This window comes from Myxine glutinosa, chromosome 2 (assembly GCF_964187855.1).
Source record: "Myxine glutinosa chromosome 2, kmMyxGlut1.1, whole genome shotgun sequence".
Lineage (NCBI taxonomy): Eukaryota > Metazoa > Chordata > Myxini > Myxiniformes > Myxinidae > Myxine > Myxine glutinosa.
The window spans coordinates 24,871,544-24,894,715 of NC_136262.1; the positions used below are offsets into that span (position 1 = coordinate 24,871,544).

The 23,172-nt window shown below is 42.1% G+C and overlaps 1 protein-coding gene across 2 annotated transcripts in view; it reads left to right on the forward strand.

Moving 5' to 3' along the window:
* LOC137421982 (uncharacterized) overlaps positions 1-22,550 on the forward strand; it is a 164,583-nt gene extending 142,033 nt beyond the window's left edge. For both annotated transcript variants that reach the window (XM_078773023.1, XM_068108620.2), the window contains exon 5: positions 19,869-22,550. In XM_078773023.1, coding sequence (XP_078629149.1) covers positions 19,869-20,933 — 1,065 coding nt within the window. In that variant the 3' untranslated portion in view covers positions 20,934-22,550. The remainder of the gene's footprint in view (positions 1-19,868) is intronic.
* The last annotated feature ends 622 nt before the right edge of the window (positions 22,551-23,172 follow it).

Below are 23,172 nucleotides of genomic sequence, written 5' to 3' on the forward strand. Positions count from 1 at the left end.
AGGCTCTCCTCGGTGTTCAAATAGTTAGGCTCTCCTCGGTGTTCAAATCGTTAGGCTCTCCTCGGTGTTCAAATCGTTAGCCTCTCCTCAGTGTTCAAATCATTAGGGTCTCCTCGGTGTACAAATTATTATCCTCTCCTCGGTGTTCAAATCGTTAGGCTCTCCTCGGTGTTCAAATCGTTAGGCTCTCCTCAGTGTTCAAATCATTAGGCTCTCCTCGGTGTTCAAATCATTATCCTCTCCTCGGTGTTCAAATCGTTAGGCTCTCCTCGGTGTTCAAATCGTTAGGCTCTCCTCGGTGTTCAAATCGTTAAGCACTCCTCGGTGTTCAAATCGTTAGGCTCTCCTCGGTGTTCAAATCATTATCCTCTCCTCGGTGTTCAAATCGTTAAGCACTCCTCGGTGTTCAAATCGTTAGGCTCTCCTCAGTGTTCAAATCATTAGGCTCTCCTCGGTGTTCAAATCATTATCCTCTCCTCGGTGTTCAAATCGTTATCCTCTCCTCGGTGTTCAAATCATTAGGCTCTCCTCGGTGTTCAAATTGTTAGGCTCTCCTCGGTGTTCAAATCATTAGGCTCTCCTCGGTGTTCAAATCGTTAGGCTCTCCTCGGTGTTCAAATTGTTAGACTCTCCTCGGTGTTCAAATTGTTAAGCACTCCCCGGTGTTCAAATCGTTAAGCACTCCCCGCTGTTCAAATCATTAGCCTCTCCTTGGCGTTCAAATCATTAGGCTCTCCTTGGTGTTCAAATCAAAAGCCTCTCCTTGGTGTTCAAATCATTAGGCTCTCCTCGGTGTTCAAATCGTTAGGCTCTCCTCAGTGTTCAAATCGTTAAGCACTCCTCGGTGTTCAAATCGTTAAGCACTCCTCGGTGTTCAAATCATTAGGCTCTCCTCGGTGTTCAAATCATTATCCTCTCCTCGGTGTTCAGATTGTGAAGCACTCCTCGGTGTTCAAATCGTTAGGCTCTCCTCAGTGTTCTAATCATTAGGCTCTCCTCGGTGTTCAAATCATTATCCTCTCCTCGGTGTTCAAATCGTTAGGCTCTCCTCGGTGTTCAAATTGTTAGTCTCTCCTCAGTGTTCAAATCGTTAGGCTCTCCTCGGTGTTCAAATCATCAGGCTCTCCTCGGTGTTCAAATTGTCAGGCTCTCCTCGGTGTTCAAATCATTAGGCTCTCCTCGGTGTTCAAATCGTTAGGCTCTCCTCGGTGTTCAAATCGTTAGGCTCTCCTCGGTATTCAAATCGTTAAGCACTCCTCGGTGTTCAAATCGTTAGGCTCTCCTCGGTGTTCAAATCGTTAAGCACTCCTCGGTGTTCAAATCATTAGGCTCTCCTCGGTGTTCAAATCGTTAGGCTCTCCTCGGTGTTCAAATCGTTAGGCTCTCCTCGGTGTTCAAATCGTTAAGCACTCCTCGGTGTTCAAATCATTAGGCTCTCCTCGGTGTTCAAATCGTTAGGCTCTCCTCGGTGTTCAAATCGTTAGGCTCTCCTCGGTGTTCAAATTGTTAGACTCTCATCGGTGTTCAAATTGTTAAGCACTCCCCGGTGTTCAAATCGTTAAGCACTCCCCGCTGTTCAAATCATTAGCCTCTCCTTGGCGTTCAAATCATTAGGCTCTCCTTGGTGTTCAAATCAAAAGCCTCTCCTTGGTGTTCAAATCATTAGCCTCTCCTTGGTGTTCAAATCATTGGGCTCTCCATGTTGTTCAAATCATTAGCCTCTCCTTGGTGTTCAAATCAAAAGCCTCTCCTCGGTGTTCAAATCATTAGGTTTTCCTCAATGTTCAAATAGTTAGGCTGTCCTTGATTTTTAGACTGTTAGATTTTCCTTGCTATTCGAACTATATTAAGCTCTACTTCATGTTTGGATCGTTAGGTTCTCTTTGTGTTTGGACCATTAGGCTTTCCTCTGTATTTGGACCATTAGATTATCTTCGCTGTTCAAACCATCATTAGGCCTTCCTTATATTCAGACCATTAGACACGCCTTGATGTAACGACCATTAAGATCTCCTCAATGTTTGGACATTCCACTCTCTTCTAGGTTTGGCCCCCTAAGCTCTCCTCAATGCTTGGCCATTGGAATATCCTCTATGTTTGGACCATAAAGCTCTCCTCATATTTGAACGATAAGATTATCTTCGCTGTTCAGGCCTTTAAGCTCTCCTCGATGTTTGGATGTGCAATTCTCTTTAATGTTTGCCCCCTTAGGCTCTCTTCAATGTTTGGCCACCTGGGCTCTTCTTGATATTTGGCCATTAGGCTCTCCTCTATGTTTGGACCGTTAAGCTCTCCTCGTATTTGAACTATTACATTGTCTTCGCTGTTCAGGCCTTTAAGCTCTCCTCGATGTTTGGATGTTCAATTCTTTTTGATGTTTGCCCCCCTCGGCTCTCTTCAATGTTTGGCCACCTAGGCTCTCCTTGATATTTGGCCGTTAGGCTCTCCTCTATGTTTGGACCGTTAAGCTCTCCTCGGTATTTGGACCATTAGATTATCTTAGCTGTTCAGGCCATTAGGGTCTCCTCGATGTTTGGACAATTGGGCTCCCCTCAATGGCATCAACATAAAAGTTTATTTTTGTAAGGAAGCATAAACCATATTGCTCTGCAGTCATCATGTTGTATATAAGCTGTAAATCACTCAATCACTCGTGCAGACCTACTTATGATCTCTTGTGGAAAAGAATGCTGGTTGATGCTGCTGCTCACCTGAATTGACTTGACAAAAAAATTTTATATCATAAATCACAAAAGTTTCACACTTTTCCACATTGTTGGATACATCAAACTGGTGAATGACGAAAGGAAAGAAATCACATTTAATTGCAATTGCTTGAAAATTTCAATTGAAGTAGATTTTGGATGTTGTTTTGGAAAGAAGCAGTTGTAGTTTTGTTTTACATTTTGTAAGTTTTTGTTGTAGGTTTTATCAAATGGCTTATTCATTTGATAGATGGTATCAGGAAGATAACAGTCAAAGTTATACACATACGTTATGCTTTGATTAAATGAATGAAGCACTTGCATTCTTGAAAAATCCAGCCAGGACTTAGCACTACCAATGTGACTAAGAAACGTCACCAACTTTTCACAACCAACAGAGAACCCCCAATTGTAAAACATGGCTATCTGCACAGAAATTACTGAAATTGCATTTCCTGTCTAATGGTACTTTTTATTCTTTCCTTAAGGCTAACAATGAAAAATTAGATAATGATAAAATCTCATAATTTTTCGATTTTTAATACCTAGTTTTTGTTTCCCCTCAAGTCCAAAGTCCACACACACACATTGTAATGGGAGCCTTAACCTTGTTAGTCCCCTACCGGTGTACACCGGAGGGGACTAGAGGTTTGCACTCCGTCCCTCCATCTGTCAGTCTGTCGGTCCGTCAGTCCGTCACGCAAAGAACAGTTTTCCGGACTTTTTTTTCTAAACACTTAATGCTAATGATTTCAAACTTGGTGAATGGTTTCCTCATGATAAGTTACAGATCAAGTTCGAACTTCACGACGTTTCGATCATTTTTGACAAAGTTATGGCACTTTGAACTTTGGGAATTTCCCCAACAGTTTTCCGGACGACAGACTGCCGGTAGGGGACATGTATTGCAGCGCAATACTCAGAATGCTTGTTCGATGTCAGGCCTGGCCATTTTCTTTTAAGGAGATTCTTCTTCGCAATGTCAATGCACCCCGGTCCGGCAATCCATCAATGATGTATCTGAAGTTTCACACCGATCAGTTTGGCAGTTCTGGAGAAGATCTTTTAAATTACCTGGGAAAAATTTAATAAAAACAATCGGTCATGCTGTATCCAAGTAATAATAATTGGGTGCCCTGCACAGCTATACTTTGTCGATGTAATTTCATTCTTCTAACATGACTCCTGGTGTTTTACGCATTGAACATACCAACAGACAGGCTGTTACAACGTAGCCTAACTCCAGTCTGTGCCTGATGGATTTAAAGGTGGTTCGTCATGCATTGCACCTCTTTAGTGTGCAATTACAATCCGAATTATCAGCACTTGTTTGCGAACTCAGAGAATGTTGAAGCTTTTTGTGAGCTCTTGTGTGAACTGGGACACCAACGATGTCCTATTTAGACGGCAGCTGGCTTACCCTGAAATTGCAACATTCCCATTTGAAACACACCCTTATTGCAGCCACCACCGCATCATTCAAATTGCAAACCGTACTTTCTGCAGAGATCAAGCCATCAATGTTCTCTGCAGCACTCGTCTATTTGGAGCGAAGCGATTCGGCCTATTTCACTGCTTTTAGTTTACAAATTACATTCTTCCACCGGTGTAGCTCAAGATAGAGCTGGGTAGTTGTTCAAGTGATTATAAAGACTTTCAAAAAAAAATGACGGCACCACTAACTGCTATTGTTAGTTTGTACTGTACTTGTAATAGCTACCCAGTAGGCATGGCTCAGGCCTAGTAAGTTTGTAGCTCTGTAGCTACTTGGTACTGTTTATAACTACTGGGTAGCTATGTAGTTGGCGTGGTTCCATCATGCTTTCACTCTGGATCTTCCCAACTATAAACAATTTATGGGACGGTTACAGACTTGTTTCTTTCTCCACTGGTTGGTTTGGGTTCGATTTACATAGCTGCTCCCTCTCAAAGTCGTTGTTCGATTAGGAATGCACAAAGACTGACCACACACTCACCCTTCAATGAGACCCTCCCACAGACATCACAATCACCACACTCAACATATCTACAAGTCCTGTCGATCCTATCAATGTCTATTTTGCTGATAAACTCATCTGCACTTGTTTTATTTATAGCCTTCATTATCTTAAACATCTTTATCAGATCCACTTATAATTGCCTAATGAGATGTGGTGACCAAAACTGAACAAATTATTCTAGATGAGGCCTCACTAAATTCCTGTAGAGTGCTAACACCACCAATGTTGATTTATAATTTATCCCCCTATGAATACAACCTAAAACCCTGTTAGCTTTACTTATAACTCCTGGTACTGTGTGTGCTCTTTACTTACCCCACTTATCTATTTCCGCCTCCACATCCTTCTCATGTGTGACACGCTCCAAAACTCCTCCTTGTATCATATAATCTCTATTTCCATTATTCTTATCCATCCCAATCAACTTGCATTGATTTATGTCAAACTACATGTGCCAATCTTTTGCCCAATCAATAAACATATTGTTACGGTTTCGCCGAAGCCCGTTCCCTTACCAAGGGGAGATTAAGCCCCTTGTTCTCTTTGGGTCTTCGAAACCGCGAGACTTGAGTCACCACTTCCGGTCGGACGCGGGACAGGGTTTCGGGACAATGTTCGCACGTACCTAAGTACCTACGCCACCGCGGAAGCGGGGATCAAGTCTCGCACGAACCACGCGTAATTTGAGTGCACCCGAGCGGATGGCGCACCACATGGTCCGTGCAATTACCTGTTATTGGAACCCGATTAGAGCGATATAATTCGTACCACGCTCAGTCAATGATGGAAGGGACGAAACGGTCGAATCAAAGAAAGAACACGATTATTTATTTACACTATTATATACAATGGTTCGGTAGAAAGGAGAGACACAGGGCAGTCTTATACAGTCTTACTTATGTCCCAGACAATGGGCCCATTCACACTTACAGGGGGATGAAGGAAGGAAATGTTCATGCGCTGAACGTGTGCCGGCTTGGTCGTTCAGGAACAGCTCGCCCGGCATGGCCCTCTGCCGGTCACAGCACGTCCCTCGACGAAGGCAGGCAGGCAGGCGGGAGGGATCCCCGCGGCACGTATCTCCAACAAAGGCAGGCAGGAAGATATGCGCGTCTCTCGCCCGGCACGGCGGTTCTTCACACCGCTCCGCGCTTAATACAACTCCGCGCTTTCACCCTCGTAACTCAACGGAGGATCTGACTCAAGCTCAACCGCGAACCCAACTTGTAACTCAATTGAACACCGCGCACTCTCAGAACTCTTAACTTCGTTCAGCGCACCTCTCCTCAGAACTTGTAATTCAACACAGCGCTTCAAACCGATAACTCAAGCTCATCACATGTCCTCCTCATAACTTGGTTCAGCGCACCTCTCCTCAGAACTCACTAGCGCCTCTCCCCATAACTGAGGTGGTGGCTTCGCGCAAAGGGTTATATTGCCACGCCCTTAGCCCGCATCAAATGTTCCAAACCATGCCTTTTGCCGCAGTGGTAGCCACTCCCCTAGAGCCCTGATTGGCAGCCCATGCTTACCGGTCACTCCCACTTCTGCCCCGCCTTCCTTTGGCCTGGATCGACTTGTCAGGCCGGCCTCGTGGTAATTTGCGCCAAAAACCAAAGCATCGAGGCGGCATAAAGCATTGGAAGGAGACCTAACTCTCATTATTCTACTCAACGCAAAACTACACACAGGAAAGGTCTATGTTTACACTTACGAAGAAATAACTGAGCTTAAACGAGGCTACATGTTATAGTGTGACTAACTATGAGGGGGAAATTAACCTTTATTTGTAAAAACACAGAACCGCAACAATATCTAGCCTTTCCTGAATCTGATCACTCCCCTCCCCAGCTCTACCCCTCCCCTCCCACTCTGTGATCTACCTTACCTCCAAGCTTTGTGTCATCTGCAAATTTACAAATCTGACTCTTAAACCCACAATCCAAATCATTGATGTAAATTACGAATATAATAACGGTCTCAGTACTGATTCCCATGGTACCCCCCACTACTTACATCCTCCCAGAGACATCCCCCACTGACAATCACTCTTTGTTTCCTATCGCTAAACAAGTTTCCAATCCATTTAGTTACCCGACCAGCGACTCCACAAGCCCACACCTTAGCTAACAACCTCCTATGTGGTACATTATCAAATGCCTTCTGAAAGTCTAGATATATTACATCCACTACCTTTCTCTCATCCACCCAATCAAAAACTGCGTCATAGAACTCCAATGAATTTGTTGAGCATGATCTCCCTTTTGTAAAACCATGCTGGATACCCTCAATTAGATTTTCATTTATCAAGTGGTTCCCTATCCGTTACTTAATCAATGTTTACTGAAGTGAAGCCTCCATTCAACTGAAGTCAAGCTAACAGTTCCACAGTTATCCAATTCTTCTCTCAATCCTTTCTTAAATAACGGTGTTACATTTGTTACTCCCTAATCCTCTGGTCCCTGTCCTGACTCTAACAAACTGTTAAGGATATCCAGTAATACCGTGCTTATCTTCTCTGCTTCCTCATTCACTACTCTTGGATGCATATTATCCAGCCCCAGAGCTTTATCATCCCATCATTTCCAAATTCTTTCTTCACTTCCTCCACCCTACTTGGATCTCTTGTAAAAGCCCTGCTAACCCCCGAGATGGATACTCTCCGCTATTGGTAAAGCCCCTGGCTGCTCTTGTGTAAATGTTGAAGTAAAATAACGATGTCGTAAGCCTGCCATCTCGCTTTCATCACTAACCAATCTCCCTGTGCTCTTCCTAATTGTGCCCACACCTATCTTAACCCGTTCTTTACCCCGTAGGTGTTTAAATAATGCTTTGTTATGTTTAATATTAATGCCCATATGCTTCTGATACAGTCTTCTCTTTTGACTTGCCTCGTTATTTTCTTAACTAACCTCTGTTTACATCTAAACCAATACAATTCTGACTGCAGTCCTCTTATTTTGTACCTGAGATGCCATGAATCGATATTCTTTACCTCCACAACCAAGCGTTGTCTTGTCTGTCTGTGAGCAGGATATCTCAAAAGGCTATGGACATATTCGGACGAAACTTAGTGGACATGTTGGGTGTGTGACAAGGACGAATTGATTATATTTTGGTGAAGATCTGCATCTGGATTCCAGAATTTTCAAAGTGATTCTTCACCATTAAGAGATAGTGCCAAAAACGATATGTAGCACAATATCTCAATAACTTACACTGGTCAACAGCCAAATTGCTTCTGACTTATTTTCAACTGTTTCTAACTAATTTGGTGCCCACGAATCCGAATCTGACCGTAAAATTTTGCTATCACGTAACCTTGACGTAGTACATCATAAGTGTGGAAAAAATCTTTAGAGCATGCGAATTTCTTGATTAAGTCTCAGTAAGTCTATTTATTGTCACAAAAAATAATATGAACTTAAAGTTTTTATTTACATCACATAAAAAAATGTTAATCTCCAAAAATAATATGAACATCATAAAATATCACAAAAAATAATATGAACTTTAAGTTTTTATTTACATCACATAAAAAATGTAAATCTCCAAAAATAATATGAACTTTATAAAATATCACAAAAAATAATATAATAATAATAATAATTCATTTATTTTGTATAGCGCTTTTCATGAAGCCCAAAGGCGCTTTGACAGAGTGCAAAACATAATGCATAACAAAACATGAAAACAACAATTGCAAAAAGACAAGAATCAATAGGGAAATATTTAAAGCAAAAGGAGGGAGAAGGAGAAGTGATAGTCAGGGGTTAAATGCTGTGGGTTGAATGTTGAATGCAGTGCTGAACAGGTGGGTCTTTAGTGATGTTTAGAATATGAACTTAAAGTTTTTATTTACATCACATAAAAAAATGTAAATCTCCAAAAATAATATGAACATTATAAAATATCACAAAAAATAATATGAACTTTAAGTTTTTATTTACATCACATAAAAAATGTAAATCTCCAAAAATAATATGAACTTTATAAAATATCACAAAAAATAATATGAACTTTAAGTTTTTATTTACATCACATAAAAAAATGTAAATCTCCAAAAAGAATATGAACTTAAAGTTTTTATTTACATCACATAAAAAAATGTAAATCTCCAAAAATAATATGAACATCATAAAATATCACAAAAAATAATATGAACTTTAAGTTTTTATTTACATCACATAAAAAATGTAAATCTCCAAAAATAATATGAACTTTAAAAAATATCACAAAAAATAATATGAACTTAAAGTTTTTATTTACATCACATAAAAAAATGTAAATCTCCAAAAATAATATGAACATTATAAAATATCACAAAAAATAATATGAACTTTAAGTTTTTATTTACATCACATAAAAAAAATGTAAATCTCCAAAAATAATATGAACATTATAAAATATCACCAAAAATAATATGAACTTTAAGTTTTTATTTACATCACATAAAAAAATGTAAATCTCCAAAAATAATATGAACTTAAAGTTTTTATTTACATCACATAAAAAAATGTAAATCTCCAAAAATAATATGAACATTATAAAATATCACCAAAAATAATATGAACTTTAAGTTTTTATTTACATCACATAAAAAATGTAAATCTCCAAAAATAATATAACTTTATAAAATATCACAAAAAATAATATGAACTTTAAGTTTTTATTTACATCACATAAAAAAATGTAAATCTCCAAAAATAATATGAACTTAAAGTTTTTATTTACATCACATAAAAAAATGTAAATCTCCAAAAATAATATGAACTTTATAAAATATCACAAAAAATAATATGAACTTTAAGTTTTTATTTACATCACATTAAAAGTGCTTCTGAACTTTACTTTTGCGTTTGTAGGAGCAATCACTTTCACGCTGTAAAGTCCAACAGTAGTCGCCCATCATGTTTGCATTGATATCGAGTCTCCATGATGGCAATTTCCTGGTGAAACCTTTCTCCATGTTCATCACTGACATCGCCAAGATTTTGTGGAAAGAAGTCCAGATGAGAACGGAAGAAATGTATCTTGAGTGACATTCGAGCACCGAGCGCCTGGTAACTCTTCAACATCTTGTCCACAAGCTCTTCATAATTTGGTGCTCGAAAATTTCCAAGGTAGTTGTTCGCAAGAGCCACAAAGCTATCCCAAGCAACGCTTTCCAGCTCAGATAGTCTCGTTACAAAGTCCTAATTAGTGAGTACAAGACGAATTTGAGGAATATTGAAAACACCCGCCTTTACTTTGGCCTCAGATACAATGCCTTGGAACTTCATTAGCAAGTAGTGGAAGCCAGCACCATCTTGATCCATGGCCTTCACAAAGTTCTTCATCAAACCAAGCTTCAAATGAAGTGGTGGTAAGATTACCTTCTCAGGGTCAACAAGAGGTTTGTGAATTTCAAATGAAGTGGTATTCCTTTGGTATACTGGTTCTCAAAAACTGGATGTGCTCGTTAAAATTGGATATCATAATCGAAATCTACAGGTTCATGTTGGTTAGATTCATCTCAAAATATACTAGTGTGGGGGTTATCCCATAGAGGCTGGGGTGGTCATAATTCACTGTCACGTTACCAATGGGATTATTGACGGTATGGGTGTTGCGTGCGCTCGGTTATTGGAGCCACGCCCCTTTAAGAGGATCGGGCGGAAGTGACGGGGGTTTTTAGGGAGATGAGTTCCGTTTTGGTGAAAAAAGGTTTTTTGGAATAAAGGATCCTTCAGCTATTCAAGAAGTTTCAGCCTATTGTTGCCTGTAACTCCTACACTAGAACCATAAAACTTAAAACATTTTGTTGACCAGTGTTATAGATGGATTCTGACAAAACTTGTGGACATGTTGGGTAGGTGACGAGAACAAGCCAATTCAGATTTTGGTTAAGATTCCGGGTGCAGATCCAGCCTATCAGTGGGATACAAAACGTAAACTGTTCAGCCTGGTGAGGTATGCGCTCTACCGAGTTCCGTTCAAGTCTTCCTTTTTGTCATATGCAACAAAAGGCTGCAAGTAGCACAATTGTATGTCATGGGGTGCAGCTCTGCCTCTGATGCAACACCCTCTGTAGGTTATGGTAGAAATTTGTAATTTGTTCAGGGTGCAAGTGCTAGCCCAAATTTATTTGAATTTATTATAATCGAGATCTCTATAGATAGAGGTAAATCCGAAATCTAATCACCAAGTTATTTCATGGTTTAATTGTTTGTAGCTTGAAGTTAAAAAAATTGAAACAAAATCAGATGTTTTGCCTGGGATTACATTACGGACAAACTGCCACATCAGTTACTGTCACATCAGTCACCGAGTATTTGTTATGTGTCATTTTGAGTTACTAGGGCATGCCCGTACTATATCTATATCTAAAATTATATCCCCCCCCTCTATTTACATGAAATGGTTTGGTCCAAAGCGAACGGCTTGCGAGTACGGTGACAATCCCCCCCCCTCTATTTACATGAAATGGTTTGGTCCAAAGCGAACGGCTTGCGGAGTTTGGTAAAGAAATCGCCATAGCATGCACAAACGCGCAGGAAAGCGAAAGAATCGCAAATTAGTTTTAATTAGTTTTAAAACATAGTTTAGCGCCAACATAGCGGCAACATAGTTTGCCAACGTGAAATAAATGAATACGCTCTCAAATGTGCCGTCCGAGGCAGAGTCTGTTCGCCACGTTCGGCACACGTGATAGCTCGCTGCTCTCTGATTGGTTGAATCGTTTTTTGGACATAGCTCGGTAACTACTTCTCCGATTAATATGAAACCTTGAAAAGGCACATCCTCGGGTCCCCAGCAATATACCTGGCAAGTTTAAAGTATATCGGACCCGTGGTTGTCGAGAAACAGCGGTCACAGACATACAGACATACAAACATACAAACATACAAACATACAAACATACACACAGAGATTACTGGAATTATAGATAGACTAGGGCATGCCCGTACGTGGGTGCCCGTTCCTTGCCAAAAAAAAAAAAAACGCTACCCGTACGCTCTACCCCGCCCGTACGCCCGTACGCCCGTAAACAAAAAAAACAACGCTCTTCGCTTCCGCCCTTCGCTCTGACTGAATTGGGAGAAATAATGCGCATAAGAAATCGAGAAATTATTATTTTCTCCGGAAGAAATCGAATTACGAACCGTAATGGCGCACGCGCTCGGCTCGGCTCGCTCTCACATCGGCCACGCCTACGCAACAACGCGTTCTGTGATTGGCTGCCGGAAGTGCAGTCTTCACTGTCCGGAAGGTCGCATATCGCAGTTACGATGAATCGCAAATTAGTTTTAATTAGTTTTAAAACATAGTTTAACGCCAACATAGTTTGCCAACGTGAAATAAATGAATACGCTCTCAAATGTGCCGTCCGAGGCAGAGTCTGTTCGGCACGTTCGGCACACGTGATAGCTCGCTGCTCTCTGATTGGTTGAATCGTTTTTTGGACATAGCTCGGTAACTACTTGTCCGATTAATATGAAACCTTGAAAAGGCACATCCTCGGGTCCCCAGCAATATACCTGGCAAGTTTCAAGTATATCGGACCCGTGGTTGTCGAGAAACAGCGGTCACAGACATACAAACATACAAACATACAAACATACACACAGAGATTACTGGAATTATAGATAGATGAATACATTTTAACTTCCATTATAAGCATGTCTTCACTGGTCCCTGGCATCTATTTCATGAGCAAAATCTTGAAGAATCAAGTACAAATTTGAAAACAAAATTAATTTCAACATGACTGAAATTTTGTCATGTCTATTTCATGTAACATCAGTTACCATTAAAGAATGGAATGTTCTGCAGAGGCTGAATTTCATTCGATCTAAGTTTACATATAAACCAGGAGGCAAAGAGTGAAGTATACAAGGAACAAAAGATCACATTTTGCAATGAATATGTGAAGGCTTTGTATTGGTGTTTGTGAGTTTGCAGTGGTCAAAATGTCACGTCGGTTACCGTGTAATTACCCAGAGGATGTAAGACCAGAAAGGAGGCGGAAGAAGACAGAGAGACCACCGACCTGTCTGCAATGGCAAAGTGATAGGCCCATATACTCAGCTTCATAACAAGAGATTCCAATGATCTTGAAGGTCTTGGTTTACATGGTGTCAATCTGAGCAAGATGTGAGGCAGTGGTGCCAGCCCAGAGGGGAGAGCAGTATTCCATCAAGCTGCAGATGAAGGCCTTGTAGGTGGATAGGTTCAGGAGGTTCAGGAGTTCAGGAGTAGGTTCAGGTTCAGGATCTTGTAGGATCGGTTCAGGAGTGCCAAGGAAGGACTTTTCATAATGGAGGGTGGCCAAGATGTCTGGCAGAAGATGTCTGGCTTTGGAGGCCAACTTTGAAATGCGGCTTGCCCAAGAGATATGATAGCTGATGGAGACATCCAAGAGTTTAGTTACTGAACTTCTTTGAGAGGGTCGGTGAGAATGTAGATGGGAAGGCTTGCGGTGCGGTCCTTTCGGAGAGAGAGAGAGTGAGTGTGTGGGATTTCTCAGGGTTAAAAGTCATATTCCAAGTGTTTAATGAGTTTGTGATATTTAATGAATTAACATGTGGGAAAATTACACTCCCAGAGCAGGAATCAAACCCAGGTCCTCTGGTGAACCGTACCAGTGCTCTGCCATCTTAACTATCTGGGTGACCCTGATCAAGCATGTCATTTTGCCACTCTCTTTCCGTCACTGCTTCCTGGGCACTCGCTACCAACCACGGGAGCACAAATGGCCTGCTCACGAGAGGGTCCTGAGAGTTATTTATTTGTGTGAAGGATCATGATATTTGTGAAGGTCTGAAGAGAGAGAAGAGGCCATTGCCTGTCGGTCAGAAGAATGAAGGATGTTGTAGCAGAGGTTTCAGTCATCAGCAAAGATATAAGGAGGATTTTCCAGTCAGAGATCATTGATGAAGATCAGGAATAGGACTGAGCCCAAAACACTACCTTGGAGCACTCCAGCCTTGACAGGTTGTGGAGAAGAAATGATTCTGTTGAGAGCCACACATTGGCCTGAAATTCTATGTGTCAGTAATCCAAGAGTGGATTTAGCCTTGGATTCCATAGGCAAAGAGTTTGGAGAGCAAGGTGGTTGTTTTGTGATTTTTTTTTCCTGGTAAGTTGGCTTCGAGTTGCATGAGTTTGCAAAATTTCAGCTTTCTACCCCGCCTAGAAGGTACAGTATTTTCATGCAAATAACCTGCCTCCTGATATATCCCACATCTTTTGAAAAAGTGCTCTAGCAAAAAAAAAGGCCAGTGAGCCATTCATACCAGTGTTCACCAGAGGATCTGTTTGATTCCCGGTCTGGGCGTGTAATTTTCCCACATATATCGATTGATTATGTACAATACTGTTCATTTATATAATTGTATAACTACGCCCACAGTGGTGTCTATAATAGTGGACATGGATTTGTCCCCCCCATTGGGGGAAGACCCTCTCATGAACAGGCCTTTTGGTGCTCCCATGGTTGGCAGCAAGTGCCCAGGAAGCATTGACGGAGAGAGAGTGGAAATTCTATGTGTGGGAAAATTACATGCTTGGTTGGGGTCGCCCAGATAGCTCAGGTGACAAAGCACTGGTATGGTTCACCAGAGGACCTGGGTTCGATTCCCACATGATTGTCCCACATATGTTTATTGATATATATTCAAGTGGAGTGCCATACAAGGTGTTTAAGAGTTGTGTAGGCATCAGGCAGTATCTGTGGAGGCTCTGAAGGTGGTATGGAGGCAAGGAGTGGTGCCTAGTCAATGGACTAGGGTGGAAGGAGTTTATATTCCAAAGCAGGAGGAGGCTGTGACACTGGAGCAGTTTAGACCAATATCATTGCTCGATGTAGATGGGAAGATATTGATGAGTCACTTTGCGGCACGGCTCTCAGGCTTCATTAGAGGGAATGGTTTTGTGGATGGTTCTGTGCAGAAGGCAGGAATACCAGGATCACCAGGATGCATTGAACACTCGGCAATGGTCTGGCAAGTGTTACAGGAGGCAAAGAGGCAAAGGAAGGATGTGGCGGTGGTATGGCTGGATTTGGAGAATGCATATGGGTCAGTGCCGCATGCCTTGATCAGTTATGCCATGGATTTATTTTGGGTGCCACGGACATTTAGGGATTTTTTGATGGCATATTATGATCAGTTTTGTATGCGGTTTGCGACACAGTCCTATGTAACAGAGTGGCAGAAGTTGGAAGTGGGGATCCCGATGGGATGTACCATCTCCCCGATTTTGTTTGTGCTGGTTATGGAGTTGTTGATACGTGCGGTGAGTGGACATGGGAAAGAAATGGAGCTAGCCCCTGGTCAGAGGTTGCCAGCAATGTTTGCTTTCATGGATGACCTGACAGTTGTCCAACAGTCCGCTGATGCAGCAGTAGAGGTACTGGGATGACTGGAAAGGTTGATGCAGTGGGCAAGAATGGGATTTAAAGCAAGAAAGTCGAGGAGTGTGGTAGTGAGACGAGTGGTGGTGGATAACATGCACAGGTTTGAGCTGGGAGGGGAGGTGGTTCCATCATTGGTGGAGGCCCCTGTGAAGAGTTTGGGAAGATGGTATACAGTGGAGTTGAATGATGTGGGAAGAGTGGAGGAGGTCAGAAACAAGCTTTTGAGAGGTTTGAAGAGGATTGATGGATGTGGTTTGCCGGGTAAGTTGAAGGTATGGTGTTTGAAGTTTGGGTTGATGCCACAAGTATTGTGGCCATTGATGATGTATGATATTGCAATTGGGCATGTAGAGAGGATGGAGGTTGTGGTGAGTGGGTTTGTGAGGAGGTGGTTGGGAGTGCCATGCTGTTTGACGAACATTGCCTTTTATGGTCAGGGTGGAAAACTCCAGTTTCCCTTGACATCATTAACCGAGGAGTTTAAGGTGGTGATGGTGCGGGAGTTCTTGATGTTGCGGGATTCAAGTGATGCAGTGGTAAAGAATGCTCTCCCAGAGAAGAAGGGAAGTCGGAAGTGGAATGCAAGAGCAGAGGTGGACGAGATGGAGGAGCGGTTGCAACAGGAAGAGGTCATGGGGATGGTACAGCATGGGAAGCATGGCTTGGGGTGGATGGAGCATGAGCGATGGGGAAAGGCATGTGTGAAAGAGAGGAGGAAGATGGTTGAGAGGGAGGTGAGAAGAAAGGAAGAGGAGGGGAGATATGTGAAAGCAGTCGGTCAGGCACAGCAAGGTGCTTGGACTAAGTGGGAAGGTGTGCGGGTGAGGATATTGAAGTGGCAAGAGATTTGGAGGATGGAGCCAATATTGTTGAATTTCCTGTTGCGGGCAACGTATGATGTGCTTCCGTCACCAGTAAACTTGAGATTGTGGGGGTTGTTGCAGGAGGAGAGATGTTATTTGTGTGGAGGTGTGGGAACGGTGCAACATGCACTGAGTGCATGCTCAGTAGCATTGGCAGCAGGAAGATACAGGTGGCGACATGATCAGGTGCTGGCGGTGGTGGTGCAGATGGTGCAACAAGAGGTGCTGAGATCGAGAGAGAGAAGAGTGGAGAAGTAGACTGATGGGGGAGAGGTGTGGTTTGTCAAAGAGGGCCAATTGGTAAGAGGTGGAAAGATGAGGAGGTGGAAAGCAAGAGGGCTGTCAGATGCTTGTGATTGGCAGGTGGTGGCAGACCTAAAGCCACAATTGGTATTCCCAGAGGAGATCTGTGTGACAAGGTTGCGGCCTGACATTGTCATTTGGTCAAGTGCAACAAGACAGGTCATCTTCGGGGAGTTGTCGGTACCTTGGGAAGAGAAAATGGAGGAGGTGCACGAGAGGAAGAGAGGAAAGTACAGTGAGCTGGAGGCAGAGTGCCGGGAGAAGGGTTGGCGAGTTTCGTGTCAGCCATTTAAGGTGGGGTGTAGAGGGTATATTGGCAATTCCTTTTCTGCATTTCTTGCTCGGCTGGGAGTGTGTGGGACAGAAAGAAGGAGGATGTGTGACAAGGTGGCCCAGGTTGCCTTGAAAGGCTCATTTTGGATATGGAGGAAGTTTAGGGAGGCACGGCGAACGGTGTAGGTTGGTTGTGTTTTTTTTTTGTTTTTTTTTGTTACCATTATTATTTCTTATTTTGTGTATATGAGTGAGTGGGTGAGGGTGTGTGTTTTTGCATGAATTAATTTTTGCATGAGTGTGTGTGTTTTTGTGTGTTGAGTGGTGTATGATGTAAGGGTAGGTGGTTGGTTGGTTGGTGTTGTGTGTGTATGTGTGTGTATGGGTGTGTATGTGTGTGTATGAATGATCTGGTGTGTTTTTTTGGTGTGTGGTGAAGGGTATAAAGGTGGGTGTTTGAGTGTTCCACCATGTTTGTTTGGTGCTGTGGATTCTGGATGTGGAGGTGTTGTTGTTGTTGTTCGCACTGGCTGGGGGTGGGGGTATGTACGCATCCAGGTGCAGTTGCTGCATGTGGATGTGTATGTGCCCCTGCTGGCCCACCTTAGCTGACCGTATCGAGGTTGAAGGGCCGAAACGGGATGATGCTGAGGACCTCGAGTGAGGACCCGGTCAGTGCGACACACTTGTGACCAGGTGTGTTTTGAACTTATATTTATACATATACAGTGTATTTATATAGTATGTGTATTTTCAGCATATCCATTGCCGAAAGAAGGTGGACAACACTCCCTTTCAAATTTTTCAACCTTTTGTTGCCTTCTAGCCTGGAATTATATTGCATTAAATCAGACTTTTTCCACCTTTATTTACACATCGTAACCCACAACTTCCAAGTGAAAAACAAATTCTACAAATTTCAGAAAATTAATTTAAAATATAAAACTAGAATATCTTGGTTGGATAAGTGTCCACCCCCCTTATTATAGCAATTGTAAATTAGCTCAGGTGTAACTAATCACCTTCAAAATCATACAAGTTAATTGGCCTCCACCTGTGTTAAATTGTAGTGATTCTGATTATTTCAGAATAAAATCAGCTGTTCCTGTACGTTTCCTCTGTGGGGTAATGCTTTTCATAGCTAAGACTCAACCATGAGCACCAAGGAGCTTTCAAAAGACCTCTGGGATAAAGTTGTGGAAAGGCACAGATTTCGTATCCCACGAACCTCTTCAAAGCCAAGTGAACAATCGAGTGTGTTGACCTACTTTTATCTGTCCTGTATTACACCTCTTCTGGTCCAACACATGATGTTCCAGATAGAAAAACAAAAAATTATTGCTTTTCCCCCATTGTTTATTCCAATCACACTTGATTGATTGCCTGTTCCCTCTGCATCTGTTTCTTGCGTGATCTGGTGGAAAATAGATGTGCATTAAAACTTGGAAATTTCTGAGACATGCATTATACATCTGGGTTAATAGACCTCCTTGGTGTGGGAATTTGGTCACGTGGGCCTGTTGCGGGTGGGGTTGGAAGTCTGCCTCGGTGAAGATTGTGTGATGGGGCGTGCCTGTGGTGGTTTGGTTGGCATGTCCTCTGGGTTCAATGTTCTCGGCATGTTATGAGTTACATGTGACCCACACTGTCCTCGTCCTTGGTGTTTGCACAAACCAATTTCTACTTTTCGGATAAACGGGTAGTAAGTACTGAGTGGCAAGTTTTAATGCTTTTTCTGTTAAGCCATCATTCTGAGCTTTTGCATGCCAGGATTCCAAAATTATTCGGCGGTGTTTGTTTAGCTTGAAATCCCAAATCTGTGTGTTGCTTCCATCATAAATGAATGTGGCACAGCTTATGTAGGGGAAACAGGAAGAAATTCAGAACTCAGGATAAATGAACATACCAGAGCTACGAGGCTGAGAAATGCCTCACAACCAGCCATAGAACGTCACTGCATATGTTCTGGTCACAGTTATGAAACAGTTGCTCATACTGCATCTAGAGGTATGCCTAGACCCTAGAGATATGCACACTCGCCACTAAGCTGTCTAGCCTAGGTTTGAATCCTGACCCAGCTATATACTGTCATTCCTGGTGTTTCACAGGCAGGGAGATTCATTAATGTGTGCCGTCCCCTCGGATGGACGTTAAAATAGATGTCCCATCTGCCGGTATTAGTTGGTGGATGTTAAAGATTCCATGGTGTTCTTCCTGAAGAGTAGACGGGCCATCGCCGGAACCATCAACAAATTACAAATTCCTGCCCTATGACCTGTCCTGCTGGGAGAGGCAATGGCAAACCACCCAGCATAACCCTTGCTTCAGAAACTCTTCAATAGCACCGACATTTTAAGTGTCTGTTTTAAGACAGACAACCGAGCAACATGTATTACTGTCTGTCATCGCAAAAAATCTAGTTTAGTCTATTTTGTTTGTTCATTTAAATATCTGAAAGAAACCAAAAAAATTCTCGTAACAATTTTCTTCCAAAACTAAAATGATCCATGTCACTCTGTACTGAACACTTCCGAATGACCTCATCTTCTTTCTATGAGACCAGACCTGAATGCAATATTCTAGGTGTGGCCTAACTAGACTTATTGATGGTGCAAAACTATTTCCTTTGAACTGTCTGTTATGCCTCTCTTAATGTATCCTCACAATGTATTTCCTGGCTTTCTTATTGCTACCTGACATTTATCTGACCACTTAGGTAACTTTGCAACGATAGTTTCTCTTCTTGATCTTCCTCCCACAAAGTGGCTCCATGAAGACAACAATCCTTTTCACCTGCTCTTTTTCCACTTTCCATTATCTTGCACTTTGCGTGCATTAAATTCCACGTGACATTATACTTACCCATTCCCAAACTGGGATTCCGCATCTTGGTCTGTTCTTCCAAGTAATTTACCTTGCCCCACCTTTACCCCACTTGGTAGGCTATTATCAGCAGACAGACAACCGAGCTAACACTCCCACATCTTGATTATTTATATAGGTTACAAAAAGTATGGTCCTAATACAAATACCTGCATCATCAGCCTTCCATCCTTCACCTGCACCTCCATCTTCTTCCCCCTTCCTCTGCCATTTTATCCCCTCCCCTCAACATGTCTCATGTTTGCCTACGTTCCATGTGTTGGTTCCATAATATATTTCAAACACGACTTTGTGGCATGGTTTGGCTAGCAATGTAATTGTGCCTTTGGATCTCCAAATTAGAAGAATACGTCTTCAAGAATAATTATCTTCTTTAATTTGGTCATTAACTTAGGTCTTTTAAGACAAACGGTATTAACTATTATTTTCTGTCATTTGACAGGTTTGCAAAGGCCAAGCCGAGGATCCGTCTCTCTGCCTTACCCCAATTCCAGAAATCCCTTTTCATTACAATTTGCAGCACGAGTGCGGTCGTTTTGTGGCGAACGTCCCCCAATCACTGCTGCCTCCAGAGGATAAAGTCACGGGAAAGGGGGCTGCCATGGAGGCCCCGCCATTTGCTGAAGGACAGCGTCAGGAAAGCAGGCTGGTGATGATAACCCAAGACAAGCCGTGCATGACTATGGCGGACTTTGTGAAGAGCTCAAGAGAGAAACATCGAGCTGAACCAGAAGACTATGAACTGAAGATATGTTTCCTCCTCCTACAGCTTTGCCAGGCGCTGGAAAGCCTTAAAACAGCCAGGATATCACATTGTGATATTTGCCTCAACAACCTTCTTCTAGAGAGCGAGGAACCTCTTTCACCTGGTTGCTCTTTCAAGCTACCACGCCTTATTTTAAGCAACTTCTCACAGGCCAAAGGCCCCACTCAAAATAATGGGCAGCTTGGAAGACACAGTCATGTTTTGAAAGGTATACCAGCAAGTCAGCAGGATAGGCTTGCACCTGAAATTTTGTCTGCAAGTCAATATGGAAAATTGGACGAGTTTCAGACGGGCATTCTCATCTACGAAATGCTCCACTTGCCGAATCCTTTTGAAGTCGACAAGTCGCTGCGCGAGTTGGGCTACTCAGTGGAGGACCTACCGCCTTTCCTGCAGCTTTCGCTTTACTCACACGGTCTGCAGCAACTGGCAAGGGCTTTGCTGCATCCCGTCCAAAATGAGCGCTTGCCCATTGCTTCTGCCCGCAACGCTGTCCAGTTTTTGATATGGGGCCCGAAGGTGAACAAGCAGCCAAAATGTGAAGCAGAGTCACAGCAGAGCTGGCTCGAAGAACGCCGAGCACTGGTTATACTGGCTTTCGCGGAGAAGGCTTTACCACAGGAAAAGACCGATAAAATGCAGGGCACCAATCCTGTAGTGTTGGAAGAATGGCTTCGTTGTCAATATTTTGCCTCTGCCACAGTGGACTTCATGAAAAATGCTGAAAAGATTCTGCAGTAATGAACTTTGTCACTTGATCACAGTTTCTTCTTCTTCCTCCTCTGCAAGTAAAGAAGGTGTTGCGGGAATCTGAAGACCACCTGTGCTAACAAAGGTTTAGAAACTAAACCATTTAAGTTTGTATTGCTTCTTTCCTAGGGTACTGGGTATGCTGCAAGCTGAAGGATCTTGTTTGAAATTTTTCTTGAGCATTTCAATCTCATCAACCCCCTCCGTCCCATTTCTTCCACACATCGCACCCCTTCATTTTGCGTTCCTTTTTCAGCAGCTAGGCCATGCAAGTCTCACGCAAGACTTTTATCTGGCATTGTTGGTGTAATCAACAGGCAGTTCCTCTTACAAGTAGTTCAAAAGAAGAGAGTTAATTTTTGGAAACAACGAGCTTTGGGAAAGATTTTAGCGTGAGGAAATATGTTGGAGAATGCCACTTATTTATTTATTTTTTCCCATTGGTGTGCATTGCATTCAAAAAAGTTGTTTCCACTTTGGCATATCAACATCACATTTCTATAATGCATCTTACATTTGTTTTTGTTTTTTTGTTTTTTTCCGTTTGTTTTTACGCAACGGCCACAGTTCAAGGAAGAGCATCAAATTGAGTGTTTGTTAAAGAGAGATTCTCGTACATGAACGATGGTTTTTATGGAATCTGAGATATAGAGTTTATAAATTATTGTTTTTTTCATTAATTGGACAAAAGACAATGGCACACTTCCTTGCCTCTTTCTCTATAAACTATTGCTTCTTCTTCATCCTCTTATATTTTCCGCCTCCTTCCTTTGTACATAAGATGTAACGAGTTTGACCAGAGTATGTCAAAAATGTTGCCGTTACCTGGAATTGGCAACTGCATTAAGTATTATTCTGTTCTCTTTTAAATATTGAGAATTATACTTATTAACAAGTACTTATTGTAAATTCATATTTCTATTTCTATAAGGAAATCCATTCCAAGACAATCTTAGTTAATCCTCTTGCACACTTACATTGTTGTTATTTTGAGTAGAGACCAACGTGATTTTGTTGTTGTTGTTTGCTCCGGCCTTGTTGAGTTTTGCTACCGGTTGCTACGTTTGGGCTCATTTTACTTTGGCAAGAATCCTACTGTGATTATTGTTTATTTATCTTTGGAATCCTGATAGTTACCGTAATTGTTGCGTGTACTGTACAATCATTCTAACATGGGCTATTTTCCTGCCTTTATTCCCCATTTGAGAGAAGCTACTCTATTTTTCAATCCTTCGAATATGCAAGTAATATTTATTCCACTCTAACAATTGTTTTCTGTGAGGTGTTGCATTTTCTTTTAATTTTTTTTTTTTGACGTCAAACTTGAGAATATTTGCACTATTTTTCAAAAATGTCTGTAAAGCCGCAAAATTAATTTAATAACCTTTGTTCTGCGTTTGTGACGCATTTGTTTGCTTCTGTCGGAATGATAGTTTGTACTTGTCAGTTACAAGCTGGTGCTTCGCCTGACAACGTCCAGTATTAATTCCTCTGATGGAAAGTGTGGGCATGGGGTGGTGAATATCTATAGCCTGTTGTTGAACGTGAATAAATATGATGGCTTTCCCTACGGCTTTATACCGTTGGCAGCTTTTTATTTCAAAACAACTTCATGCTCTCCTCCTTTTTGACCCCAAGCTAAAAGAATGGTCGTCCGTTTGAATAACTTCATCCAGTCGTAAGTGTTTATACATTTAACAGTTTGGCAAGATAACTCCTTATAGGCCTGAAAATGAACTACTTTCTTCACTTAATTTGCAGCAAACCAGATGACACTTGCACCCTGGTGACTGCCCTTCATTCTCTTATAGCAGATTTAACATGTGAACACGTTGATCGACCTGAATCAACCCCGAGGGATTTTACCTGAATTTAATTTTGCACTGAAAGCAGGTGTGAACGATTCTTGGTGTTGATAACCCAGACATTATTTTATGCAATGATGCAATGATGAAGTGTGTGGCTGTGGATAGATGGCTTAGACTTTAGAGGTAGGTACACACACTCACAGGTCTTTGAGCTGTCTTGCCTGGGTTCGAATCTCAACCCAGCTATAAAACTGTCATCCTGTTTCGCATGCAGGAGGAGGCATCAAAGTGTGCACCGTCCCTCACACGGACAACCCGTCTGCCATCACTGGTGTACATTAAAGATCCTATGGTGTCTTTCCGCAGAGTGCGCGAGTTATCGTCAGCACTCTACAAATTACGAACGCCAGACATAGCCGACC